Source organism: Lepidochelys kempii, chromosome 24 (assembly GCF_965140285.1).
Source record: "Lepidochelys kempii isolate rLepKem1 chromosome 24, rLepKem1.hap1, whole genome shotgun sequence".
NCBI classification, from domain to species: domain Eukaryota; kingdom Metazoa; phylum Chordata; order Testudines; family Cheloniidae; genus Lepidochelys; species Lepidochelys kempii.
This window is the reverse complement of record NC_136403.1, coordinates 3368592-3393384: the sequence shown is the minus strand read 5'-3', so window position 1 is coordinate 3393384 and position 24793 is coordinate 3368592. Positions and strand designations below refer to the sequence as shown.

The 24793-nt window shown below is 53.4% G+C and overlaps 1 protein-coding gene across 1 annotated transcript; it reads right to left on the bottom strand.

The window, feature by feature from the left end:
- Positions 1–3151: 3151 nt before the first annotated feature.
- On the bottom strand, positions 3152–16613 carry LOC140902892 (T-lymphocyte surface antigen Ly-9-like). The gene is given in 11 exon segments (XM_073323483.2): positions 3152–3288; positions 4143–4409; positions 5051–5215; positions 5218–5373; positions 8733–8915; positions 9611–9703; positions 10051–10117; positions 12222–12277; positions 12791–13069; positions 14054–14380; positions 16332–16613. Coding segments are annotated over 11 exon segments (1791 nt in total). The 5' UTR covers positions 16393–16613.
- Between the last annotated feature and the right edge of the window lie 8180 nt (positions 16614–24793).

Genomic DNA, 24793 nt, shown 5'->3' with positions numbered 1-24793 from the left:
TCTTTTTGCGAATACAGACTAACACGGCTGTTACTCTGAAACCTCTCTTTACAATGTGTATGATAATCAAGGTGGGCCATTTCCAGCACAAATCCAGGTTTTCTCAGCCCCCCCCCCCTTTTTTTTTCCAAAAAACCACACACACAAACTCACTCTCCTGCTGGTAATAGCTTATCCGAAGTGACCACTCTCCCTACAATGTGCATGATAATCAAGGTGGGCCATTTCCAGCACAAATCCAGGTTTTCCCTCCCCCTCACCCCCATACACACACAAACGCACTCTCCTGCTGGTAATAGCTCATCCAAAGTGACCACTCTCCCTACAATGTGCATGATCATCAAGGTGGGCCATTTCCAGCACAAATCCAGGTTTTCTCACGCCCCCCCAAACTCACTCTCCCGCTGGTAATAGCTCATCCAAACTGACTGCTCTCCTTACAATGTGTATGATAATCAAGGTGGGCCATTTCCAGCATAAATCCAAGTTTAACCAGAACATCTGGGGGGGGGGTAGGAAAAAACAAGGGGAAATAGGCTATCTTGCATAATGAGTTAGCCACTCCCAGTCTCTATTTAAGCCTAAAATAATAGTATCCAATTTGCAAATGAATTCCAATTCAGCAGTTGCCCACATATCTATTCAGGGGACACCATCACAGGGCCTAATAACATCAGCCACACTATCAGAGGCTCGTTCACCTGCACATCCACCAATGTGATATATGCCATCATGTGCCAGCAATGCCCCTCTGCCATGTACATTGGTCAAACTGGACAGTCTCTACGTAAAAGAATAAATGGACACAAATCAGACGTCAAGAATTATAACATTCGAAAACCAGTCGGAGAACACTTCAATCTCTCTGGTCAAGCAATCACAGACATGAAGGTCGCTATCTTACAACAAAAAAACTTCAAATCCAGACTCCAGCGAGAAACTGCTGAATTGGAATTCATTTGCAAATTGGATACTATTAATTTAGGCTTAAATAGAGACTGGGAGTGGCTAAGTCATTATGCAAGATAGCCTATTTCCTCTTGTTTTTTCCTACCCCCTCCACCCCCCTCAGACGTTCTGGTTAAACTTGGATTTATGCTGGAAATGGCCCACCTTGATTATCATGCACATTGTAGGGAGAGTGGTCACTTTGGATAAGCTATTACCAGCAGGAGACTGAGTTTGTGTGTGTGTGTTTGGGGGCGGGGGGAAGGGGTGAGAAAACCTGGATTTGTGCTGGAAATGGCCCACCTTGATTTTCATACACATTGTAAAGAGAGTGGTCACTTTGGATGGGCTATTACCAGCAGGAGAGTGAGTTTGTGTGTGTGTGTGGGGGGGGGGGGGGGGGCAGAAGGTGAGAAAACCTGGATTTGTGCTAGAAATGGCTCAACTTGATTATCATACACATTGTAAGGAGAGTGATCACTTTAGATAAGCTATTACCAGCAGGACAGTGGGGCGGGACGGGGTATTGTTTCATGGTCTCTGTGTATAAAAAGATCTTCTGTACTTTCCACAGTATGCATCCGATGAAGTGAGCTGTAGCTCACGAAAACTTATGCTCAAATAAATTGGTTAATCTCTAAGGTGCCACAAGTCCTCCTTTTCTTTTTGCGAATATAGACTGACACGGCTGTTACTCTGAAACCTGTCAATAAAAAGTGAGCACGCAGAAACAACCCAGGGCAAAAAACACAGAAAACCTGTTTATAAAAGTAATGTATAGTGATAAAAAAGTTCCCCCCTGCGTTTTGGACTAACATGGGTCATTTTTTAGTAAGGACAATTTGAAGCAGCGTGATTTTGTAGCAAAGCCACCGTCAGCACAAACAGCCTCTGTAAGCCAGTGGATCAGAGATGAGAAGGCTGCTTCTTCGCTTGCTTTTTAACGAATACAAGTGAAAGTTATATTAAGTTTTGTAAAGGAATAAATGCTTTAGAAGACAAGCCTGCCTGAAGACAGAGCCCTTCAACATTTTTACGTGTGTTTCAATTAAAAAAAACGAAAAATGAGCGTGCAGAAAACACCCCAGAGTGAAAACCGCAGAACCTTAGTAACAGCTAGTTTATATTCCCCTTATTTCGTAATCCAGTGGAGCAGAGAGAAGTTTATTTTCCTCTCCACTTTTTGACAAATCCATGCAAAAGTTATATTAAGCTTTCTTTTTCTTTTTTGCTTATTAATTTACCCAGAGTAAGTAATTACTACCTGGGGGAGCAACCAGCTGTGTATATCTCTCTATCAGTTAAGTCTGCAGCTTTGGGTGCGTGGATCAGACCTGGGTCTGGGTTTGCAGCAGGCTGGCATGTCTGGCTCGACAAGGCAGGGTTCTGGAGTCCCAAGCTGGCGGGGAAAATGGGCTCAGAGGTCGTCTCAGCACATCAGGTGACAGTCCCAAGGGGGTCTCTGTGACCCAACCCGTCACAATGGAGGCTTGGTGTGAATGAGAATCTGGCCCTGCATCCCGGGGGGGCTGCAGGTTCTCTGCTACATAAAGGAATGCGCAAAGGAATGGAAGGTACCTCCCCATGGCTGGAAGCTCAGAGCTGGGATAGGGACACAAATGCGGGTCAGGTGTGAGCAGGAGCAATGTTGGGAAGATGGTGACTGAGCCTGGGCCCCGAGGAAACCCCGCAGTGAGTATGATGCCACTAGCGGGATTACCCCAGAGATACCAAGATCATGACCCTGTGGAGTGCAGAGGCCTGGGAAGGGCCTGGAAAAGTCTGGGAAGCCTGGAAGAGCCTGGGAAGAACCAGGCGCTGGAGCAGCCGTGAGGACTGAGCAGTGTGCTCTGGGTTGGGGGATTGGTGTGGGCTGGGCACGTAGGGACTGTTTACACTCTGGGACAATAAACCAGCCCCTGGAAGGGGTACGTTTAGACACTGGGATCTTTTCAAAAAGAAGGAAACTGAGGCAGGTGCACCTGTTGTGCTGTCGGCGGCTGCCAGAGGGCGCCTCTGAGCCGGGCTGATTCTCCACCACATCTCCCGCCACACAGAGGAACCCAATACTTCCCCTCCTCCCACTCAGTGACATCCACCCTTATGAAGCTGCAAGCGAGCGTCCCCCCGGAGCATCCCTTGGGCTGGCGGGCTGGGGAACACCCAGGCGGGATGAGCTGCCACAGTGGGAGCCCCTGTGCTCTCAGTCCCGTCTCTGGTCCCTGCCGGGGAGGACGTGCACCACGATGATCCTGGCGCTCAGGGCTCCCAGCACCAGCAGCAGGATGAGCCCCTTGACGTGGCAGTAGGACAGCGAGGAGGCCGGGGCTGATGTGGGAGCTAAACAAACAAAGGTGATGGCGTCAGTTCATGCAGGGGGCAACCGGCAATGCCCCAAGAGCAAAGCAGGGGAAGGGGTCGGGGTGCCTGGGAACCTGCCCCCCACTCCTTATGGGGCAGGAGGAGACGCTGTGTGAACAGGGCTGAGTCTGGGCCTGGCCCCGCTGACCTCGGCTCCGGTGTCCCGTCTGGGGAATCAGAGTCAGAGGCCGCGTCCTGCCCCCAGTGCCCAGAGCGGGGCCCAGGGGGCTCTGATGCGGCTCAGACTCCTCCGGAGCAGAGTGAGGTAACGGGACCCAAAACAGCCCCTTGGGCTCCCACTCTGAGACCCTCGCTCCCCCACTCTGAGACCCTCGCTCCGCTGGCTCCACCCTACGCTCCCCCTCCCCCGTGAGCCGCTTATCACACCTGTGCAGGGCTGGGCTGGGACCCCTCCCCTGGGCAGCCTGCGCTGATGTTTCTGCCCCTCCCCCTGCTACCTCCCAGGTAGGAGCCTTTTCAGAGCCGGGGGGGGGGGGGGGGGTTTGATGCGGCCCCTTATGTGAGTCAGTGTTTGAGATCAGGAGTGTTTAATGACAAAACTTCTAGGGGTTCCCCCCCCAGTATCTCAGCCTGTGCACGACTCTCCTTGGGCCCAGGCTGCTCCCCACTGACCCTGCGACAGACGAATCGAGTGCAAACCGCTCCCTGACTGGCAGGTTGACAGGTTAAATCTGCGGCGAGGTGGCTTCTGGGGCTGCAGGGGGCCAGGTTGCATTTGGTATCAAAGGCCTGGGACCGGTGCAAAGGCAGCGACCCGATGCCAGCTCCCCCCACGTGAGCGCTGGGCAGCGGCATCCTGCAAGGGGAGTTACCTGCACAAAGGTCCTTTGCAGAGGCCGTTGTGGAGCTGTGACTGACGGGGTTCTGTGCTGTGCAGGTGACGGCCAGGTGAGCATCACGGGGTCCCTGGGAGATGGTCAGAATGGGTCCAATGGACACCACAGCGCCCCCTGCTGGGCGAGTCCAGCCGTAGGTCACCTGCTCCTTTCCATCCCTGACGGTGCAGCTCAGGTTGTAGTTACAGGTTTCGGGCACACAGGTCACTGAGTCACAGAGGATAGTTGGCTCCGGTACTTGCTCTGCACGGGGGAGAGAAACATGGAATGGGCTGAAATTCCCACAGCATCTTGCTAGCCGCTGCCTGGATGTGCTGGGGGAAACCGAGCGCAAGGAGCTGTCTGGTTCCTCGCAGCACGGTTGGAGCAGGGGCAGGGGATTGGGCAGACCCTGCCCCAGCTGGAGGTGGGGGGAAGAAGGGAGGGATTGATTGGGGGTGCTGGAGAAGCGTTGGCCAGGAGGCCCAGCCTGGAGCTAGTTGAAATTCCTCAAGGAAAGGGGTTTCCATCAGAAAATGGGGTTTTGGTGGAATTGGGGAGATGGGGGTGGGGCCTGCAGAAAGCGGCCGGGCAGGTGAGCCCTGGCTTGGGTGCAGGAAATCCGCGTGCCAAGAGGAGTTTGGGTTTCTGAGGAGCCAGGGCCGTGTGGGGTGGGAGCAGTGGGGCGGCAGCCAGGGCAGGGGAAGAAAGTTGCAGAGGAGAAGCGGGCAGAGAGGCGGAGCTGGGGGTCGGGAGTGGAGGGGACAGGAATGAGGAGGAAGAGAAGCAGCCGCACTAAGAGGTCTGCACAGACGCTGGGACCCTGCAGCCCTTGATCTCCCGGAGGAGCTTCCTGAGCAGGGCGGGTTCCAGCTTCCACCGGGGTTCATCGGCCCCACACTCACTGAACACGCGCAGCAGGAAGTGTCTGTCGATGATGCGTGGAGCTGTGATGATTTGAGCTTTGTAGGTGCCCGTGTCCTCCATCCTCAGGCTGGTGATTTGAAGCGAGTAGTTCTCGGCAGGGACACTCAGGCGTCCCTCGTAGGATGGGTCCGACACAAGGACATTGGGGGGTTTCCTGCTGCTACAGTTACTACAATCCTCGTTGTGTTTACTGTCCATGCAGCAATTTTAACTTGCTCTGCTGGGATCCCCAGAGGGAAAGTGACGGAGCCCCCCAGAATCCTGCTCAGCTCCATCGCACCTGCCTCTGCTCTGCCGTACGCTGCCCCACGAGAGAGAACAGGAGCCTTTAGGACCAGGTCGACCACACGCCCCATCAAAGGACAGGTGCCTTCCCCAGCCCTTGTGACACATTCCCCCGGGAACCAGGAGCGCTGCTGTTCCCGGGCCAGAGAACAGCCGGGGGAGGGGACGGTACCCTTTCCTTTGGAGCTGGACCCAAACCCTCCCAGATTTCAGATCCTGGTGTCCAGAGCCCCATGGCCGCGCGCCTTCAGCCCTGGGGCTGGGATATTACAGAGCCAGGGGCCAGCTGTGAGATGTGGGTCCGGATCTGGCTTTTGAACACGTCCGAACTCAGAGGGTTGAGATCCGGTAGCAGTAGGAGGCTCTTTCCCTCTGCTGTGATCCAACCACTAGAGGGGGATGGAGAGCTGCCCTGTGCCAGAGCGGGTTACAGGCTTTCACAGGCATTTTTCCTGCCCAGGTTGAGTGGAGGCTGATGATCCTGTTGCAGCCCATTGGTGGCTGAGTCTGCCTCTCCCCTTACCCACTCGTCTCTCTCCGGGGGGTTCTTACACTGGTGCCCAGCACCCTGGTATCTGAGCACCTCCCAAGAGTAAGGGAGACAGCTTTGCTTCCCTTCTCCCTTCCCAGCAGGCTCGGGTGGTTTCATGATCCCCACTGGACCGAGCTGAGCGGGGAGTGACTGTGCTGAGTTGGGGGCTAGTGAAGGAAGTTTGGCTGAAGAGGTGACTTTGCACATTGCTCTGAATGTGGGGAGGTTTTAGATCCTTAGGGGGAGGGACCTGCCTAAGGTATGGTGCAGGCATTTTAGGCTCAGAGAGGAGGGGTCTACAGTGCTCCCCAATGAGCCTTGGGGGGCAGGAGCTTGAGGCAGACCCAGCAAAGCCGCCTTTGGCTGGGGAGGGGGCATGAGTCTCCCAGGCCCATGGCAGGGGCTATTTGTGGGGCCCCCATTTCCCTCCTAACTTTGCAGAGGATTTGAGGTGGTCCTCCCAATGCTCCATAAATTCCCCAGATTGCCCATCCCGTCTTTGTGCACCTCCTGTGGTCAGTGGGAGATGAGGAGCCCCCAGTAAAACAGGAATCCCTCTGTGGGTGGGGGGTTGAGGAGAGAAGGCAGGGGACTCAGAAGAAATACAGCCAAGCCCTCTGAGCCAAGGCTACATTCAGAACAGAGGAAGGTGTGCGGGGCATAAGTGAAAAGAAGGGGCCAAACCCCAGGGCAGGGCTCGCAGTGGTACAGAGAAGTTCCCACTCTACCTGTGGTACTTATGTGGCCCCATCACCGCAGTATCTGAGTGCCTCCCATCACAGCCCCTGGATGAGGTAGAGCAGGGCTGTTATCCCCATTGTACAGATGGGGCACTGAGGCACACACAGATTAACAGCCAGACTTTCACAGGTATTTAGGCACGGAGTGGGATTTTCAAAAGCGCCTAGAAAGTCCGGAGCTTTGTAAACCCCACAAGATGCCTGGCTGCATCCTTGGGTGCCTAAAAACCTTTGAGACACTGTCCCTAAGGCACTGACCTGAGGTCAGACGGGAAGTCTATAGGGGGTGGGGCGTTGTGTTGAAGACCCTGCTGGAAAGTGACTAGCCTTTCAAGAGAAGTGAACGCTGTGTCGCCAACTCTCATGAGTTTGTCATGAGTCTCATGCTAAATATCTTTTCCCTTAAAACCCCGGCACCTGGAGTCAAGCGATATGTGATGATTTCAGCCTTCATTCTTAAAGAACAATGAAGTTTCTAGCTCTTGTGGCTGTGGAGGGAGCTTCAAAATGTGACCCCTGTGCACCTTAAAGGCTCAAAAAGCAGAATGTAAAGAAAAAACCCACCAAGTCTATTATTTTTTATATACTCGGATTATTTTAAAGCCAATCTCATGATTTTTGAACATTTGGGGTTGGCAATACTCTGAAAGTGACTTGAAAGTGTCAGTTTCACTCCTGTTTAAAGCCATTTTCTAGTCTATTACTTCTAGTGGGGCAACACCCCTAGAGCGGGAGGCGGGTGCAATCTAAATTCACAGGGCCTTCCCCTAATAGGATGTTTCCAAAAGCTAAAGGGTCTATTCCAAGCTTGATGAACTGCAAAAAAGAGATAGAAAGTCCTCTAGATTTTTCTACCATTGTTTCAAGAGTTGTATGCAAGAGTTAGTAACAAAGGAAGAATATACATTAACATTTTAAACCTAACCAGTGTCCCTTAAGTGACTTGACACAAGAGGCCAGAACATGTTAGTATTAGAGCTGAGTGGGCCTAATATTTATTAAATTTTCTTTCTTTATAGAGGAATTAGAAACTATTATCTGACAGGAGCACTGTACCTCAGTTATTATCTGCAAAAAACCAAGAGTTTTCAGGTGCCCAAGTAGCCTCTGGAATCACGGTTAAAGTGCCCCTTCTTCCCCACCGAAATCTGAAATGATGGCCCTGTCTCTGCCACCATTTCCTGCCCTGGAATTTAGACAGATCACTCACCGCCGCGCTGTAAAACCAACAGGAGCAAGAGAAGGGAAGGCCGTAGAGCCCCCTCCATCCTGACAGCAAGGGGCAGACTGAGCGGGCGGCCGTCAGTCCATGTAATGGGTGTCCTGACTGAACAGAGCCAGAGCGGGTTGGCCGGCAGGGTTTCCTGAGTGGTCGATCCCTGATGGTGCCGAGGAGCTGCAGAGAAATGACCCACCCCACAGCTCTGTAACTTCCCCCGCGAGATGCTCTTTCCTTTTGTGATAAGTTGCGCAATGAACTCAAAGCAGCTGAGTTCCCTAAAGCCTGCAGGGTGCGTCACTCTGAGTGCCGGACTACACCCAGCCGGGCTCCTGGCGAGGGGTCATGTCGCCTTTGGTCAATGCAAGCCCAGGGCGCCGGGTTGGGGAAGGCTCCTCTCATGGGCCTTGCTCAGGGCTGAAAGGGGCAGCGGGTGGGTCTGAAAGGGACATGGCTCCTGCGTCATTGGATAGTTCTGTCTATTGCATCCGAGAGCCTGCCATGCTAGGAATTGTCAGAGCTGGGGGAAGGGATAGGTGAGCTGATACAGTCCCTTAAGTGAGTCAGTGTTTGAGATCAGGAGTGATTAAGAACTAAACCTCTCGGGGTTCCCCCCAACATCCCCCCTAATATCTCAGCCTGCGCATGGCTCTCCTTGGGCCCTGCCAGAGGCTGCTCTGGTGATACAGACAAATCAAGTGCAACCTGCTCCCTGATTGGCAGGGTTACAGGCTAAAATCTGCAGCAAGGTGGCTTCTGGGGTGGAGTGGGAGGTGGCAGATTCGGTTTGGGGTCAAAGGCCTGGGATAGGCACAAAGACCATGACACAAGGCTAGCTGTCTCTGCGTCAGCACTGGGCAGCACCTTGCTGTCAAGGGAGTTACCTGCACAAAAGTCGTTTGGTGAGACCGTTGTGGAGCTGTGACTGACGGGGTTCTGTGCTGTGCAGGTGACGGCCAGGTGAGCATCACGGGGTCTCTGGGAGATGGTCAGAATGGGTCCAATGGACACCACAGCACCCCCTGCTGGGCGAGTCCAGCTGTAGGTCACATTCTCCACCCCCATCCCTGGCGGTGCAGCTCAGGTTGTAGTTACAGGTTTCATTCACGCAGGTCACTGAGTCACAGATGATAGCTGGCTCCGGTCCTTGCTCTGCGGGGGGTGCAGAGAAACGTGGAACAGGATGAAATCACAGCAGCATCTTATTAGCTGCTGCCTGGAACTGCTGGGGAAAGAAGAGGGCGGGGAGCTCTCTGCATCTTTGCAGCATGGTTGGAGCAGGGGCGGTGGGGAAGTGTGATGCTGTCACAACTAGGAAGTGGGGGGCAGACGGAAGGAAGGGATCATTTAGGGGATTGGGGGTTGCAGGGAGGCCCAGCCTGTAGGCTTGTTGGGGGTCTGAGCTGATCAAAAGTTTCCAGTGAATTTTTTTTCTGTTGGAAAATGTGGGTTTGTTGCAATTGATATTTTCCAGGGGGAATCGTCCATTTCAGTGGAATTTTTTAATTTTCCAAAGCTACATTTGGAAACAAACCATTTCATTTTGAACGGACATTTCCGCTCAAAGCACCATTTTATTGGCACGGTAGGTTGAAACATCTAAGTAACCAATCAAAGCTTTGAAACAAAACTTTTGCTTTGATTGAAAACGTTGAAAATTTTCCTTTCTGAATCGAACATTTTCAAACTGTTTTGTTCCATGAACATTTTTGCTCCTTCCACTTTTCCTCTTGATGCAGAAGGAAAACCGCTGTAGAAATACCGGCATGTCCTGCGGGATGGGAATTCTGTCTGACCAGCTCTGTTGGGGTGAAGATCACTCTGGAGTTGTGTGGTGAGGAGATCAGGCTGGGGCCTGGAGAAGATGAATGAACAATGAAATGCTGGGGTGGGTGAAGGAAAACTACATGCCAAGAGAAGACTGGGTTTCTGATGGACCAGGTCTGTGTGTGTTCAGGGAAGGGGCTGGAGCAATGGGATAGCAACCGGGATGGGGGAAGGTATCTGCAGAGGACAAGTGGGAAAGGGCTGTAGAGGAGGAGCAGAAAGGCAGGGCTGGGATGTGGGGGAGCGGCAGGGACAGGAACGAGGAGGAGGAGAAGCAACCGCACTAAGAAGTCTGCACAGACGCTGGGACCCTGCAGCCCTTGATCTCCCAGAGGAGCTTCCTGAGCACCGGGGTTTCGTTGGCCCCACACTTACTGTACACTTTATCCGTGTTTATGTCAGCTGTGTATTGTCCCGTGTCCTCCATGCGCAGGTGGGTGATCTGTGGGAAGTAGCTCTCGTCAAGGATTCTCATGCATCCGCGGTAATTTTTTTTGTCTATCAGAACAACATTGGGTGGTTGCCCTGCTGCCACGGTTAGTAAACTGTTTGTGTTTACCATCCAGCCAGCGTTCTCGAAGTGCTCTGCCGCTGGGATCCCCAGAGGGAAAGTGACCGACCCTCCCAGAATCCCGCTCAGCTCCATCACGCCTGCCTCTGCTCTGCCGTACCCTGCCCCATGAGAGAGAAGAACAGGAGCCTTTAGGACCAGATCGACCGCACGCCCCATCACGGCGACACCAGGCCAGGTCCAGCTCTTGTGACATGTTCTCTCAAACACCAGGGGGTGCTGCTGTTCCCGGGCTGGGGGAGGGGACAGTTCCTTTTCCTATGGAGCTGGGCCCAAACCCTCCCACATCATGGTGTCCAGCGCCTCGTGGCCGGGCCTTCAGCCCTGGGGCTGTGACTGGGCTATTGCCGAGGGAGGGGCCACTTGTCAGATTTGGATCTGGGTCTGGCTTTTGAATGCATCAGCTATTGGGGGGTAGAGATCTGGGAGCAGCAGGAGGCTCTGACCCTTTGATGTGGAGCAGCCACTAGATGGGGACAAAGGCCCTCCCTGTCTGGAGTGGGTTGCAGCTGTTACAGGGGTTTTTCTGCAGAGCCTCACGGGAGGCTGCTGATCTCTTTACAGCCCATTGAATGGCTGATGCTGTCTATCAGATGTCCACACACACCCATCTCTTTCTCCGGGTCCTGGGGCACGGGGGTCATGCTGCCAACCATCACAAAAAGTAACGATTGAAATGTACAGCTAGGCCGGGTAAGAAACCTGCTGCTTCAGAGCATATTAGAAGTTGATTGACGGCTATTTACAGCTGTCAACATTGCATGTCAAAATGGACAATGACAAAGCTGGGTATGCAGTCGCCTTGCAGCCCCGTCGGTCCCGGGACATGAGAGAGACAAGGTGGGGGAGGGCACATCTTTTATAGGAGCAGAGAGACCAGCCCTGGAGCTACCCCAGAGCTTTTTGAAAGCTTGCCTCCGGCCCAATAACAACGCCCCCTCCTTCTCTCTCACGATAAAGCTTTAATGTTTTGCATCTCAAGGTCTGCCATAAAGAATTATTTCTGACCTTCCCCCCCCCCGATGTCCTGCAACTGTGAATATAGAAATTGATAAACATTGAAAAATGCTTAAAACCCATAATCCAAACACCGCAGGAAGCTCGAGGGGTCACTCGGCTGCTCTGAGCCCAGCCAGCTCTGCCCGCCACACCTGTAGCAGGGCCAGGCTGGAAGGGAGACGCTAAGAAAGGGGAGACCCTGCCCTGCAGGGGGCTGGCTGGGAAGGAGCAGGGACCCAACAGCCCTCACGGGGAGAGGGGAGCTGGGCTAGGGATTGAAACTGGAAGACCTGACTGGGCCTCCTTGGGGGGAGGGAAGGCCCTGACAGGAGACTGCTTGGAAGTACCTGGGATGATTCCTAACGTAAGGCCCTGCAGGGGCAGGAGAGTGACTGCGAGCTGAGTCCAGGGGGTGGGCAGATGGGTAACGTGAAAGGAGCAGAGAACTAAGCTGAGCTGGGACAAAGGCTCCTATATCTTGTGTCTGGTTCGACTCCGATACCCTGGAAGGGGACTGAGCTTCCGCACTGACCGAGCCAGAGTGGTGAGCCAGGCGAACCGTCATAGCAAGTGGGGAAAGCTAGAATGGAGAAACTAAGGCAGAACACCTGCAGCACCATGCCCAGCCAGGAGGTGGTGGCAACCCATTCTCAGCCAGGTTTAGGGGGGCTCTGGAGGCTGAGTTTCTCTAGTCCCGACCTCCCCATCTGAGCCCCAGCATGGCAGGGCAAGGGAGCAGGGATGGGTCCAAACCCAGGCCCATCGACAGCTGGGCTGCTGCGGCTCCGGTGTGCAGTAGGGGAGTGAAAAGACCCCGTTGCAGATGCAGACGTCGCCACAAGCCGCAAGGAAAGCTCCTTGCACTGGCCCTTCGGCTCGCTCAATCCAGCCTCTCTTTGTCCTGGGTGAGGACGTGCACCATGCCGATGGCTGTGAGCAGGGCTCCCAGCACCACCAGCAGCAGAATCCCCTTCACCTGGCAATAGGTCGCTGGGCTGCTTGACCCTGCTGGGAAGCCAGTGCTGGTGAAGCCTGAAGGAAGAAACGGGACAGGGTTAGTTCATGTGGGGAGTGATTGGTGACGCCCTGCGGTTGCTGCACCCATAGAGTGCAACAGGGGAAGGGGTCGGGGAGCCTGAGAACTCACGCCCCATGCTGCAGAGGTCTCTGCCAACCTGACTCAGGGGCAAATTCCTTCCTGACCCCAGCTTCCTGCCACTGGATCTCATTGTGCTCTCTTCGGCTAGATTAAGGTCCTCTCTGCTATCAGAAATCACTGAAACTTGTAGGCTAAAATCCAGTCACCTGCCAATTTTCTCTTAAACGGAATAGACTGAGCTTCTAAAGTCTCTCCTTATAAAGTGCATTTCCCAGACCTCAAATTCTGGTTGTAGCTCTTCCCTGAACCCTTTCCAGGTGGACAGTTTTTGATCTGCTGTTGCTGGGGCAGATTTTATCCCCAAGTGGATTAGCTACAGCTACCATCAGACATGACACATACAGCAAGAATGGCTGTTAACAGGACTTGTTGCTGTGGAAAGTCACCTTCACAAAATTCCTGGAGAGAAATTGATTTTGAGCTGTTGCTGATGGGGTTCCTGGCCGTGCAGGTCACAGGTGAGACCCCACTTCCGAGTCTGTGCGAGATGAGAATGGATGCCCCACTGGAGACAACAGAGCTCTCTGCTGTCTGGGTCCAGGTGTAGGTCACGTCCTCTCCTCTCCCCGGGAGGGAGCAGTTCAGGGTGACGATACACGTCCCATTCACAGTGCGCACGGAGTCCTGCCCGGGGACGATGTTGATGTCGGACTCTGTCAGTCGTTCTGTTTGGGAGGAAAACAAACCTCATCAGCGAGGACAGCTGGCTCTGGCCCCTGCTGTGCAGGTGAATTTGGAAATCACGGAATTCCAAAAGGGGGGGAGATGAGAGAGAACAAACAACCCCTGAGAGGTGTTGTCACGTCGCTCAGTGCACATCTGGAAGGTGTCCAGATGCCACAGTGATGGGGGCAGTGGAAGAACCTACCCAGAGCGGAGTGGCTGGACGAGATCTAGAGAGGGGGGCTGCAGATCAGGTCTGAGTTTGCTGTGCGGGATAGTCGCAGAAAGGCCAAGAGCGCTGCTTCCTTCTCACTTCAAGCAGCTTTGGATCAGGCCCTGCGTGGTTCTATCTAAGGTGCTTAAATGGCCCCCATCTCGGTGCCGTCTCTCAGTCTTTATCCTTGCAGCACCCCCGTGAGGCAGGGCTTTTATCCCCATTGTACAGATGGGAAACCGAGGCACACAGTGGCTAAGTGACTTGCCCAAGGTCACGCAAGAAGCCTGTGGCAAATCAAGGACGTGAACCCATCCCCCTGGGTCTCCAGCGAGAACCCAAGCCCCTGGGCCACGCTTCCTCCCTTTCTGGCCTGAGCTCCACCTGGAAAGGGTTCAGAAAAGAGCGACAAGAAAGATCGGAGGCCTGGACAACCTGCCTTATAGCAAGGGACTGAAGAGGCTCATGGGTCTCGCTCATCAAGAGAAGGCTACTGTGCAGAGTCTCCCCAGCAGCTGCGTGAAAGCGTGCAGGGGGCAGGGTGGGGCGACCACGGCAGCGAGACGAGTATAGAGCCTGCCGTGCCAGAGGGCAAAGCTCACTTCATCCAGTCGCTGCCATGGAGTCTGCCACCACAGGCCGTCCGTCCTCCCTCTGCCCCCGGCCGCATCCCCCAGCAACGCCCCTCATGGCAACAAACTGAACAACCAACATCCAGACCCATCCATCTGCTGTAGGGAGAAAGGGACTGACCCCTCCGCCCGGGACTTACTGTACACGTGCAGGGCGAATCTCTGGAAGATGGGCTCAGTGGTTCCTTCTGTGGCTATTTGTGCCGTGTATGTACTTGTGTCCTCCTGGCTTAGGTCCATGATTTGCAATGAGTAGCCCCCGTCCAGGACTCTCAGTCGCTCTCTGTAATGTTGATCTATCACTTGTGGTGCGGCTTCTTTTCCTGGTTTCACAATTGCTACAGTTGACTTTGCGTTCCAGACGATATTGTCAACCCGGCTTCCACTTGGAATCACCGGAGAGAAAGTGACCGACTCTCCCCAAATCCCGTTCAGCCTCACGGGCCCCGACTCTTCTCCGGAGGCTCCTGCAGCCGGGAAGACAGAAGAAAAGAAAACTGTAAGATCCAGCCGGAACAAACCCTGCCCCCGCTACCTATCAGAGACGGACCAAGCTCTCCCCCCGGCACCTGGTCAAATATCTCCACTGAAAACCTGCCGCAGGGTATTTATCGCCTGTATTACCGTAGGGCTGGGGAGCTCCTGTCATAGACCAGGCCCATGGTGCGAGGCGCTGTAGAAACACAGGACGGCGACAGTCCCTGCCCCATAGAGCTGCCCCTTTGTGGGCCTCTGGGATATTATACTGCCCGTCAGTTTATTTTTGAGGTGTCAATTCTTCCCTGGGACATCCGTGCAACTTTACTGAGTGCAGGGGGGGAAAGCCGGCTGCACAAGCCCTGTGCCCAGAGTCTAGCAAAAATAGAGCTGGGTGAAAATGGGGAGGGAGCTGAGGTGGGGGGAGGAGGTTTTTGGATGCAGATTAAAAAGCCCCAACCCTGGGAATAGGCCAGTCCTGCTGCCCGATCCCAGCCCATCGCAGACAGATCGAGCCAGTCCCGCTGCCCCATCCTAGTGGCTTATGTCTATGGAGAACTTTTGGGGACCCAAGGAGGCAGTGGACTGGGAATCAGACCTGTTTTTGGCCTCATGCTGCAGTTTTGGGGCTGTTCTCTGGCTCCCCTGCCTGTCCTGCTGATCTCTCTCTGGCTGGCCGTGTCAGAGACTCCAACCCTGCCTGTCTTCGTCAGCCTGTCAGCGGAGCCCTCGCTGCCCGAAGCGCCTTCCTGCCCCCTGTTTTCTCTCTCTTCCTCTTCTGCTTTTTCCTCTTTTCTGCCCTTCTTTCCATTCCCACTTCCAGTCGTCTCCTCGCCCGCCAGCAGCCCTGTCTCCGCCTTGCTCAACCAGATATTACTGCAGATCCATGTGCACCTGAGGGACAGCGCTGGTCCCCATCACAATAATATCCGAACCCCTCCCTGTCTCTCATGGAGTTCTCCTCCTAACACGGGGTTGTCACCCCCACCTTCAGAGTGGGGACCTGAGGCGCAGAGAGACTAAGTGACTTACCCAAGGTCACACATGGAGTCCGCAACGGAGCAGGGACTTGACACCCAGCCCACGGAGCCGCCCTGCTACTCAGCCTTTGCTTCCAGCCCTGACCAAAAGTGGGAAGTGCAAATGCTCACATGGATCTGCATGAGTGCTCTGTGGCTCTGTTAATGCACCCACTTTGTGACTTGCGAAATACCCCTGGTTTTCCCCGCTCCACACAACTCAGCCAGTCCATCTCAGTCTGGACCCGCAGTACCCAATGCTATTCCAGTCCGGAGCCCCGCCACGCAGCTCTGTCTAAGCACGTCATCCCTGCTCTCCGTGCCCCATGCTGCTGGCCTCCTGAATCCCCTCCCCAGAGCTGGTGATGTGCCTGGAGCCTCATCCACATCTCCCGTAGCTGCGAGTCTCACTCAGATTGAGACCCGGTGCCAACGGCGCTTTGTGATGGGAGCAGCCGTCCGAGGACGTGTCTACCTTGCAATCAGGGGGCCGGTGTAGGCATCACTGAGCTACCTTCCATTGAGCCAGCTGGCTAAGAACAACAGTGAGGCTGGGGTGGCACAGACTAGCTGTCTGAGTATAGCCAGCCTAGATCCCCGGCTACCTACTCAAGTGGTTAGTCCAAGTCCCCGCCATGCTGCTGCAGCTTCACTCTATTTACAGCTGGCTAGTTTTCCTCTAGCTCGCTGGGCTATGCCTACAGGGGCTGCAATCACACCTCCCGATTGCTGTGTAGACAGACCCTCGGTGAGCCCAGATGCCAGGTTTTTTTGTTAATATTTTTTCAAATAAAACTGGGCTATTCACCCCAACTGGGCTACAAACAACCAGCTTAATCGGATCTCTAAGACTTCTAGCTACGACCCTGTGGCTGGCCTGCTGGCTTATTGCTCTTTCACCCTGCCCTTAGTTGTTACTTACCTACAGCTTGGAAAGCCAGCAGGAGGAAGAGAAGGGAAGGTGGCAGAGGTCCAAGCATCATGGCAGTGCGGGACAGGACAGGACAGGTTGCTGAGCCAGGAGTAATCAGTCTATAGAGCGGATACCCAGACCAACTAGGCAAAGAGCTCAGAGTTGATGGACAGGAGGATCTTGTGACTCCCCTGCTGAAAGAAATAATATAACCCCCAGGTGGTGTGCAAATTCCCCTCGCTCTTTTCTGCTCCTAAGAACTCTGCAGAGCAGGTGAGATTCTGCGTGTGTGTGATTGAAACCGAGCATGGTTTACGGAGAGGGAAGGTTTTGTTGCTCAACAGAGGAAGTGGTGTAGATAACAGGATATTCGTAGTTTTGAAAGCTTGTTTTTTAATGGTCTTCATAAGGCCTGGTTGAAAAACCAGGAAACAAATCAGACTGATCTCTACGGAATTTTTTGCCCTGGCTTGTTGCAATTCAACATTTCTGTGGCATTTTTAAAAATTCTGATCACTGCTGTAGCTGGTCAAGATGGGTGTGTGGTGGCGGCAGGAGATCATTCTGGCTGTCCCTAAAGTGCAGGACATGGGGGAATTTTAAATAGAGCTGGTTGGAAAGTAGATGGTGCGGGCTTGCAAGGAAAACACCGATTAGAAGAAAATGCTTTGTGGGGATTTTCAGCAGAAAGTTCCGAAGTTTGGTTCTGAAACTTCCCACGGTGGAAAATGGGAAGTTGTTTTGTTTGTTTGTCTTCAGCTGCCAAAACTGTTTCAGCTGCAACCTTGTTTTTGAGGATTTCAGCTTTCGGATGGAAAAATCAAACAACTGGAGCGTGAAGCAACCGCTTCCTGTGAACGTTTGCATTTGGCCTAACCCCCCATTTTCTATGTTAAAAGAACCCAAACCTAATCCGAGCCCATTCTGATGGGGAAAATTCAACCAGCTCCAGCTGTAACAGGTCAGGTCATTCACGACCCAGGAAAGGCACAGCACTGGTGCAATGGCAGCTTTGCGGACAGGGAGCCCGGTTTAGTGCTGGGGCAAACAAGTGTCATGAACTTTGCAGGGAAAATCCTGACTGAGTGCAGGGGACAGGACAGGAGTCTCCTATTGTAGAAGGGAGGCAGCATTGCCTAGTGGTTAGAGCACTGGACCAGGCGACTTGGGTTTGATTCCTGGCTTGGCATCTAGGTGATCATGAATAAGTCACTTCCCCTCCCCCTGCCTCAGTTTCCCCATCTATAAAATGGGGGAAATGATACTGACCCTCTTTGTAAAGCATTTGGAGATCTATTTAGAAGGGCAGGTATCATTGTTCCTGGCAAAAAATGAAAAACATTTTTTTCTGGGGGCACGAGTGAGTGTTGAGAGTTGCATTAAGGGGACAGCGTTAGGAGAGTAGAGTAAAGGGAACCTGTTCCCATTTGTGACCCTCCCCCCTCCATACACACTGGTTGCACTCACCCCCGGGTCAATGGTTCACTGGTGTCTCTGAACTCTGGTTTGTGCTGGTAGAAATGACTTTTCTAAATGGCTGTTCACAGCCCCTCCCTGATCCATGAGGCAGCCTGGCTTAGGGGTAAAACACTTCCGTGCGGAGCTGGATGCTCCAATTTCCCAGTCAGCCACCTGTAGCATTTTCATTTGTGGCCTGATTTCCTCTCTCACGACTGGGGTGCAAAGGGGCCACCACAGGCATACTGAAAAGCCATACAATCCCAAGGTGCTTTTCTAAATTTGGTGAGTGAAATGCCAACATGGAAATGCGGCCTCCTCTGGGGTGGAGTGGGCCAGCTGTTTAGCGGCTACTCTGCACCAGTAAACAGTGTTTATGGGCGAGGCAGCCTCCATTGCATCTAATTAAACTGGAGGGGAATGCAGGGCACCAGTGTAATTCACCAACACTTGGATTTAGCACCAGGCCTAACAGCTCGACTGTAGCAAAGTGCCCTGGGATCCTTAGACAGGACCGACAGCACTAAATAGCAAAACCGCGTGCTCTGCCCATTGTAATGTGCTCCGGGGTGTAATCCAGACTGTGGAACGCCTGTGCCCCCTTTAACTCTCCTGCCCAGGCTGTCTCTTACACTGTTCTGCCAGTGAACAGCAAACCCCTCCAGGCTCTGTTCACTCAGCCATCAGCGTGCAGAGGCACACCCAGCAAAGTTACCTGGAGGCTCTCCTAAGCCACTCCTGAACAGCATACAGGGAGACCCCAGCAAATTCCCCCAGCCTTGCACCCCAGAAATGTGTGTCTTACACTGCTTAAGACCTTCTTGATCAATACAAGCTCATTAATGAGTTCGCCACTCCGTCAAAGGGTAATGGACATGCCCCAGCTTCTGTAATCTGAGCAGATCCCCCAAACACTTTAGACAAACACACTGGTTTAGATTAAACATCGAAATAAGTTTATTAACTAAAGAGAGAGAGATTTGAAGTGATTATATGTGGTAGGCATAAAGGTCAGAGTTGGTTACATAAGAAATACAAAGTAAACAGGCATCCTAAATCCTGAACTTTATCAGGCTAAGCAAGATTGGAATCAAACACTTTTTCTCACCCTACCAAACACTGCAGGCAGGTTACAGTTCAGAGTTTGTACTAACTCAAAAGCTTTCTTGTTTGGTCCCTCCCCTCCCCCAAAATGTCAAAATGGGATTTCTCTCTGGAAAGAAAATACTTTCCAAAATTACAAAATAAAAATAAATCATCTCTCGAGGTACAGAAATGATTTAAATTAATATAATTTCATTCATTTAATGAATTCCGTGGCCCATTCACAAAAATGTGATGGGAGAAAAATTGAATGGTCAAGTTTTCAAATTTGCTGAAATTTCTGCAAACTTTTTTTTATCAGCTCTAGTTGTAACTTAATAAACTTCTGGAATTATTGTTAATTATTATTATTTATTATCATTATTATAATGCAGCAGTTCCTCGGGGCCCCACTCAGGGCTCTGGCTGCAGATCAGACGTGGGGGAGAGAGACCAGGGAGCAGTAGGAGGCTCTTATGCTTCTTTGTGGTGTCACCACTAGATGGGGACAAAGACCCACACTGAGCGAGAGACGCTCACAAGCTTTTAAAGGTGTTTTTCTGCATAGACTCAAGGGCGACTGACGATCTTATCACAACCCCTTGAATGGCTGATTGTGTCTGACAGTCTCCAAGCACACCTTTCTCTTTCTCTCTCTCTCTCTGCCTCAGGGTCCTGGGGAACGGTGGGTCTTGCTGCCAACACTCTAGCCAGGGAATGGCTGCAGCCACAGAAATGTTCTTGTTAATGTCTCCCCGCAGCAAATGATCTGCTAGGCGCTTTAGCAGCCGGGTCCCTGATGTGATGGGAACCTCAAAGGGCTGAGAAATTCAACTAGCATCTCAGGATCCTGCCCCAACCTCTCCGTAGCCCTTAGGTAGGCAGGAGAGGGGAGCTTGGGCCCTTCCTAGGCCTGGTAATTGCTGGCAGTAGCCGGAACAGCATTTCTGTGTTTTTTCAGCATCCCCACCTGTGATAACGTCTGGGGCCAGGGCGTGCACGGGCAGAAGCGGAAATAAACAGAGGCTGAGATCCTGGGCCTGATTCTCCATCGCTCTGCACCTTGCAGGGCCGTTTCCCCTCAGTGCAAAGCAAGTGTGAAATGCCGCCATTGCGAACCGGGGACATTTCACACCCAGGGCAATGGAGGATCGGCCCTTTCTGGGGCTCCGTTCCCCAGCGGGCTTGGAACATCTCAGCTGTCGCTCGTATCGACTCAGAGAATCAGGCATTGCCATTTCAGCCCCATTACTCTCACTGGTGAGTCGCATAAGCCATTCAGCTTCCAGCCCCTCCACTCTCCCCTCCTGAGCTGGGCTCTCTCTCTCTCTGTCCCCCTCCAGGGGCCTGTGCAGTTTGGTGGCCCTGCTGCGGCTCTGTGTGCAGGTCACACTCACAGCGTCGCTGGCCCCCCGCAGTCCCTGGGCAGGGGGTGGGGAGCAGGCATCGGGAAGCACGAATCCGTGTGGACCCTCCTGAGCAGCCACCAGGAGAGCAGTGATAACCCTGCCCCTGCCCGCTGCCCCTAGGGACAAGGGCTCAGGGCATCCCCTGCTGCACCGCAGCCACCTTGCAGGAGTCCCCCTCTGTCCTCCCCTCAACGCTGTGCCCCTGACTCCTCCTTTTCCCTCCCCCAAGTCCTCCTGTCTCCCTGCCCCAGAGCCCCCCATCGCTCTGTGCTTCTCCTTTTGTTATCCCAATCCCCCCTCCATCTCTTCTCCTCCCAATGTCATCTCGGCCCCCTGCTACCGGGGGATGCGCACCCCAAACCCAGGACTCTTCAGGGTCTGCCTACCTCTTTCCCAGCCACCCTGGACTCTTCAGGGTCTGGGCAGATTCCCACTGGTCTATCCCGCAGCTGCTGGAGAGGATGTTGGGGACCCACCAGTGGTTTCCTGCCCTCAAATTCAGACAGATCACTCACTGCCGGGCTTTAAAACCAGCAGGAGCAAGAGAAGGGAAGGCCGTAGAGCCCCCTCCATCCTGACAGTGAGGGGCAGGCAGAGCGGGCGGCCACCAGTCCATATAACGGTTGTCTTGACGGAACAGACCCAGAGGCAGAGCCGGTTGGCCGTCAGGGTCTGGCTGAGTGGCCGACCTGTGATGGTGCCGAGGGCCTGCAGAGAAATGACCCACCCCACAGCTCTGCAACTTCCCCTCGAGACGCTCTTTCCTTTTGTGGTAACCCGTGCAGTGAGCTCAAAGCAGCCCAGGGCGCTGGGTTGGGGAGGGCTCCTCTTCCTGGCCTTGCTCAGGGCTGAGGGGCGGCGGGTGGGTCTGAAACGGACATGGCTCCTTCTGCCTTTGATGGTTCTGTCTATTTCATCGTAGAGCCTGTCACGTGAGGAGCTGTGTTAGGTACAAGAAATACAAAATGGAAGGGCAGCAGGGAGCCCCCTAACAATATCTGAGCTCACAGTCGTCTACTGCCATACCAGCGTGGGTCGTCGGGTTGGCAGCCATCCTCCATTATGTAACCATTATGTAACCTCCCTTCCCTCCCTATGGGGAAATAATGCAAATGGAAGCAGACGCCCCTGAACTGGAGCAGGGCTGGGGAATAGGGCTGCAGAGATACAGCCTGGGAATAGGCAAAGGCAGCAGGGCCTAACCCCCTTGCCAGTGATGAGTAGTTTGCCCCAGTGAGCGGGGGCTAGATGACGGGCAGTAGCCAATGCGGCAAGGTGGGTGAGAGGGTTGAGGGTCCCCTGGGAGGGGAGACCCAGAGTGTGGGAGTACTGCGGGGCACAACCCCGAGGTAAAGGGCACCGGGGTCCAGGAGGGACACTGGGCCAGCGGCAGGCAAGACACCCGCCGGCAGAGGGTGCCCCGAAGGCTGGAAAGAGCTAATGCCCAAGACGACCAGCAGGAGGCTGACCGAGCCTGGGCCCATGTGGGCAGCCCCTGGCTTCCCCTTGCAGGTCTCCCCGCTCGCTGACTGGTCCCAGCCCCGGGTCAGAAAGGGTCAGAAACCAGGAGCCTCCACACAAATGATGTGACAAGCTGATTTGCATATTTGCTGACTATGCATCACCTCCTTTGCATAACTCCCCCCACTGCCAAAGATCCCTCCTGTGCCCCTCCTCCCTCTGTGGTCCTCCCCCTCCTCCGTATCCCTACATCCTCCCATCCCTGTTCTCTTTCCTGTGTCCCCTCGCTCTCTGGCTGGCTCCTCTCCACACAGGCCCTCTCTTGCTCCTCCCCTTTCCAGTTAAGTTTCCCCAAGTCCCTGCCCCATGGTAAAAATGTGTCTCCCCAATTCCCCCCCCCCCCCCGACCCAGCCTGGTCAGTGAGAGTCGGTCAGCATGGAAATCTAAGCTCATCTGAACGTCCACCGGCAGGGAAAGCATTTGGAGTAGCATTTAGGGGACAGCAGAGTAAAGTAAAGGGAACCAGTTTCCAATTGGCCCCTGCACCCTCCTCCCTCCCCCCCCCGCACTGGTTACACCCATCACTGGGTCAGTGGTTCGCTTGTGTCTCTGGGCTCTGGTTTGCGCTAGTGGAAATGGCTTTTCTAAATGGCTGTTCACAGCCCCTCCCTGATCCATGAGGCGGGCTGGCTAGTATCACCCCAGCTGGGTGCACACACCCTATAGCATTGGGGTAAAACACTTCCATGGATTGCTGGATGCTCCATTTTCCCCATCTGCCCCACTGTAGTGTTTTCATTGGTAGTCTGATTTCCTCTCTCGTGACTGGTGTGCAGAGGGGCCACTGCAGACATATGATACCAACATGCTTTTCTAAGTTTGTTGGCATTTTTCTCCCCATGGAAATGGAGCCTCCTCTGGGGTGGAATGGGCCAGTTGTTTAATGGCCACTCTGCACGAGTAAACAGTGTTTAGGGTGGAGGAAATATCCACTGAAGTTAAACTGGAGGGGAATTCAGGGCATCAATGTAATTCACCCAGGACATCACCAGGCTGACACCTTGACTGCAGCAAAGTGCCCTGGGATCCTAAGACAGGACCAACAGCACTAAATAGCAGAGAAACAGAAATCCTTGGTGAGAACACGACAGATTTACCGATTGCTAAAAATGCAGTAGAGAAACCATGGAGTTTTGCTAGCATCAGTGTAAACCACCAAGCCCGGTGACAGCTGCTGCCTGAGGCCTTTCTTCACAGGCTGTACGCAGAGCTAGGGAGCAACGTTCACTTCCTCAGGTGAGTCGTACCCGCAGGGGGGGCTCTGTTCTCTGTCTTGTCCCCCACCCCCACCACCGACACAGAGTGCCCCTACAGCCAGTCAGTATCTAGAGAGCCAATGTCGGCTGGTGCCAAAGACCGCCCTAGCATTTGCTCTTCACCTGAGAAGCTTGTCTACATGGTGAGTTATTCTGGAATAGCTGTTCCTGATTAACTCCATGTACGGCTGCTCTTATTCCAGAATTAGAGTGTCTTATTCCTGATTAGCTTCATCCATTTAGGAAGTGCATTAAACTAGTGTGCTTTAAATTCACACCCTATCTTATTCCAGATGAACTTTCACGTGCAGACAATCCTAAAAAGGATCGTAATCCTCAACGCTCAGCAAACGCAGAGGCACAGAACTCCGTAACGTCATCATGGCCTGATCCCCTGGCAATGCAGAGGAAATAGAAGGTGCTGAATGACTCCTTAAAAGGACTGATCAGCCGTGAGAGAGCCTCTGGGTGAAAGCGACTCTGCTGGTAAAGCGAGGGTTTGTAAGTGCACACCTTCCCTCCTTGCGAAAGTTAGAAGCCAAAGTTCCTCTGCCGAGTCCAGTGAGAACTTCCCCATGACTTCTCCATGGGCCTGTGGCCTCTTAGCTAGTTGTAACAGGACTGAGCCCTCTGCAATTGCAGTCACTTCCATTACTTTGCGGCCTGGTGGTCCACAAATACCAGGAGCCAGGTGGTGGGTGAAGGGTTAACGGATTGCAGAGCTTGTCGGGGAAGTGTGGGATAAATGAGAACGTCAATAGCCTGGAATTTAAACCCAGGGAGAGGCGTGGTAGCCCTGGAGAAGGAAGTCTCAGTTTATCAATGGAAAAGGTAGCATGAACATCCCACAAACCTGACTTAGAGTGACCCACTGACTTCAGTGCATAAGGTTAGGCATTTGGTTAGGGGGCTTGCTGGACTGGGGCCAGAGGGCTCATCCCCTTTACAGGATGGAGCCCTTAGCCTCCCCCACATCTACTGACCCTGATCTACTGATGTGTAAGGGAGGCTAAGTGCATGTGTAACTTACATGGAGCCCTTTAAATAGCCCCATCCCTGATTTAACGCACGTCCTCTGTTGCCTTGTCCTGTAAGCAGAGGTGAAAGTAAGCCGGTACGGCGTACCGGTAAGAAAGTTCCTGCCGGTACACAGTCGACTGTTCCAGCAGGGCTGCTCATGGGCGGGGGCAAAAGGGGCAGTCCAGAGCCGCCCCCCAGCCTTGCCCGGGACCTGAGTACCGGTAAGTCCGTTAAGTTACTTTCACCCCTGCCTGTAAGTGGCAGTCCCGGACACAGGAGGAGGTGTTAAGTAAGTGCTAAATGGGGTTATGAATGTCAGCAAGGGAATGGGTCTAATTTATAGCCCCTTCAGACACAGGGCCCTACATCTTGCATGGTTTGGCCGGTAGGATGCAGAGAGACACTGACAAGCAGGCATATGCTGTGGTGGGGAAAATCCCACCCATCGTGGCTTTATACTTCCTTTCTCCAGTCTATTTTCCCCTGTGGTCCAGCACACAGTGAGCAGGTGTGATCACCACAAGAAGTGTGAAACTGCATGGGGAAAAAACTCTGACTTTTTTTTTTAAGTGAGAATATTAGCTGAATAAAAAATGGGGGAGGGGTTGAGGACACTTGAATCTGCTAAAACTGGCATTGGGGGTTGATCAGGGAATAGGATGCCTGGAATAGTAACTAAAGGTCTGTTCCTGCCCTACTGAAGTGAATGGGAACTTGGCCATT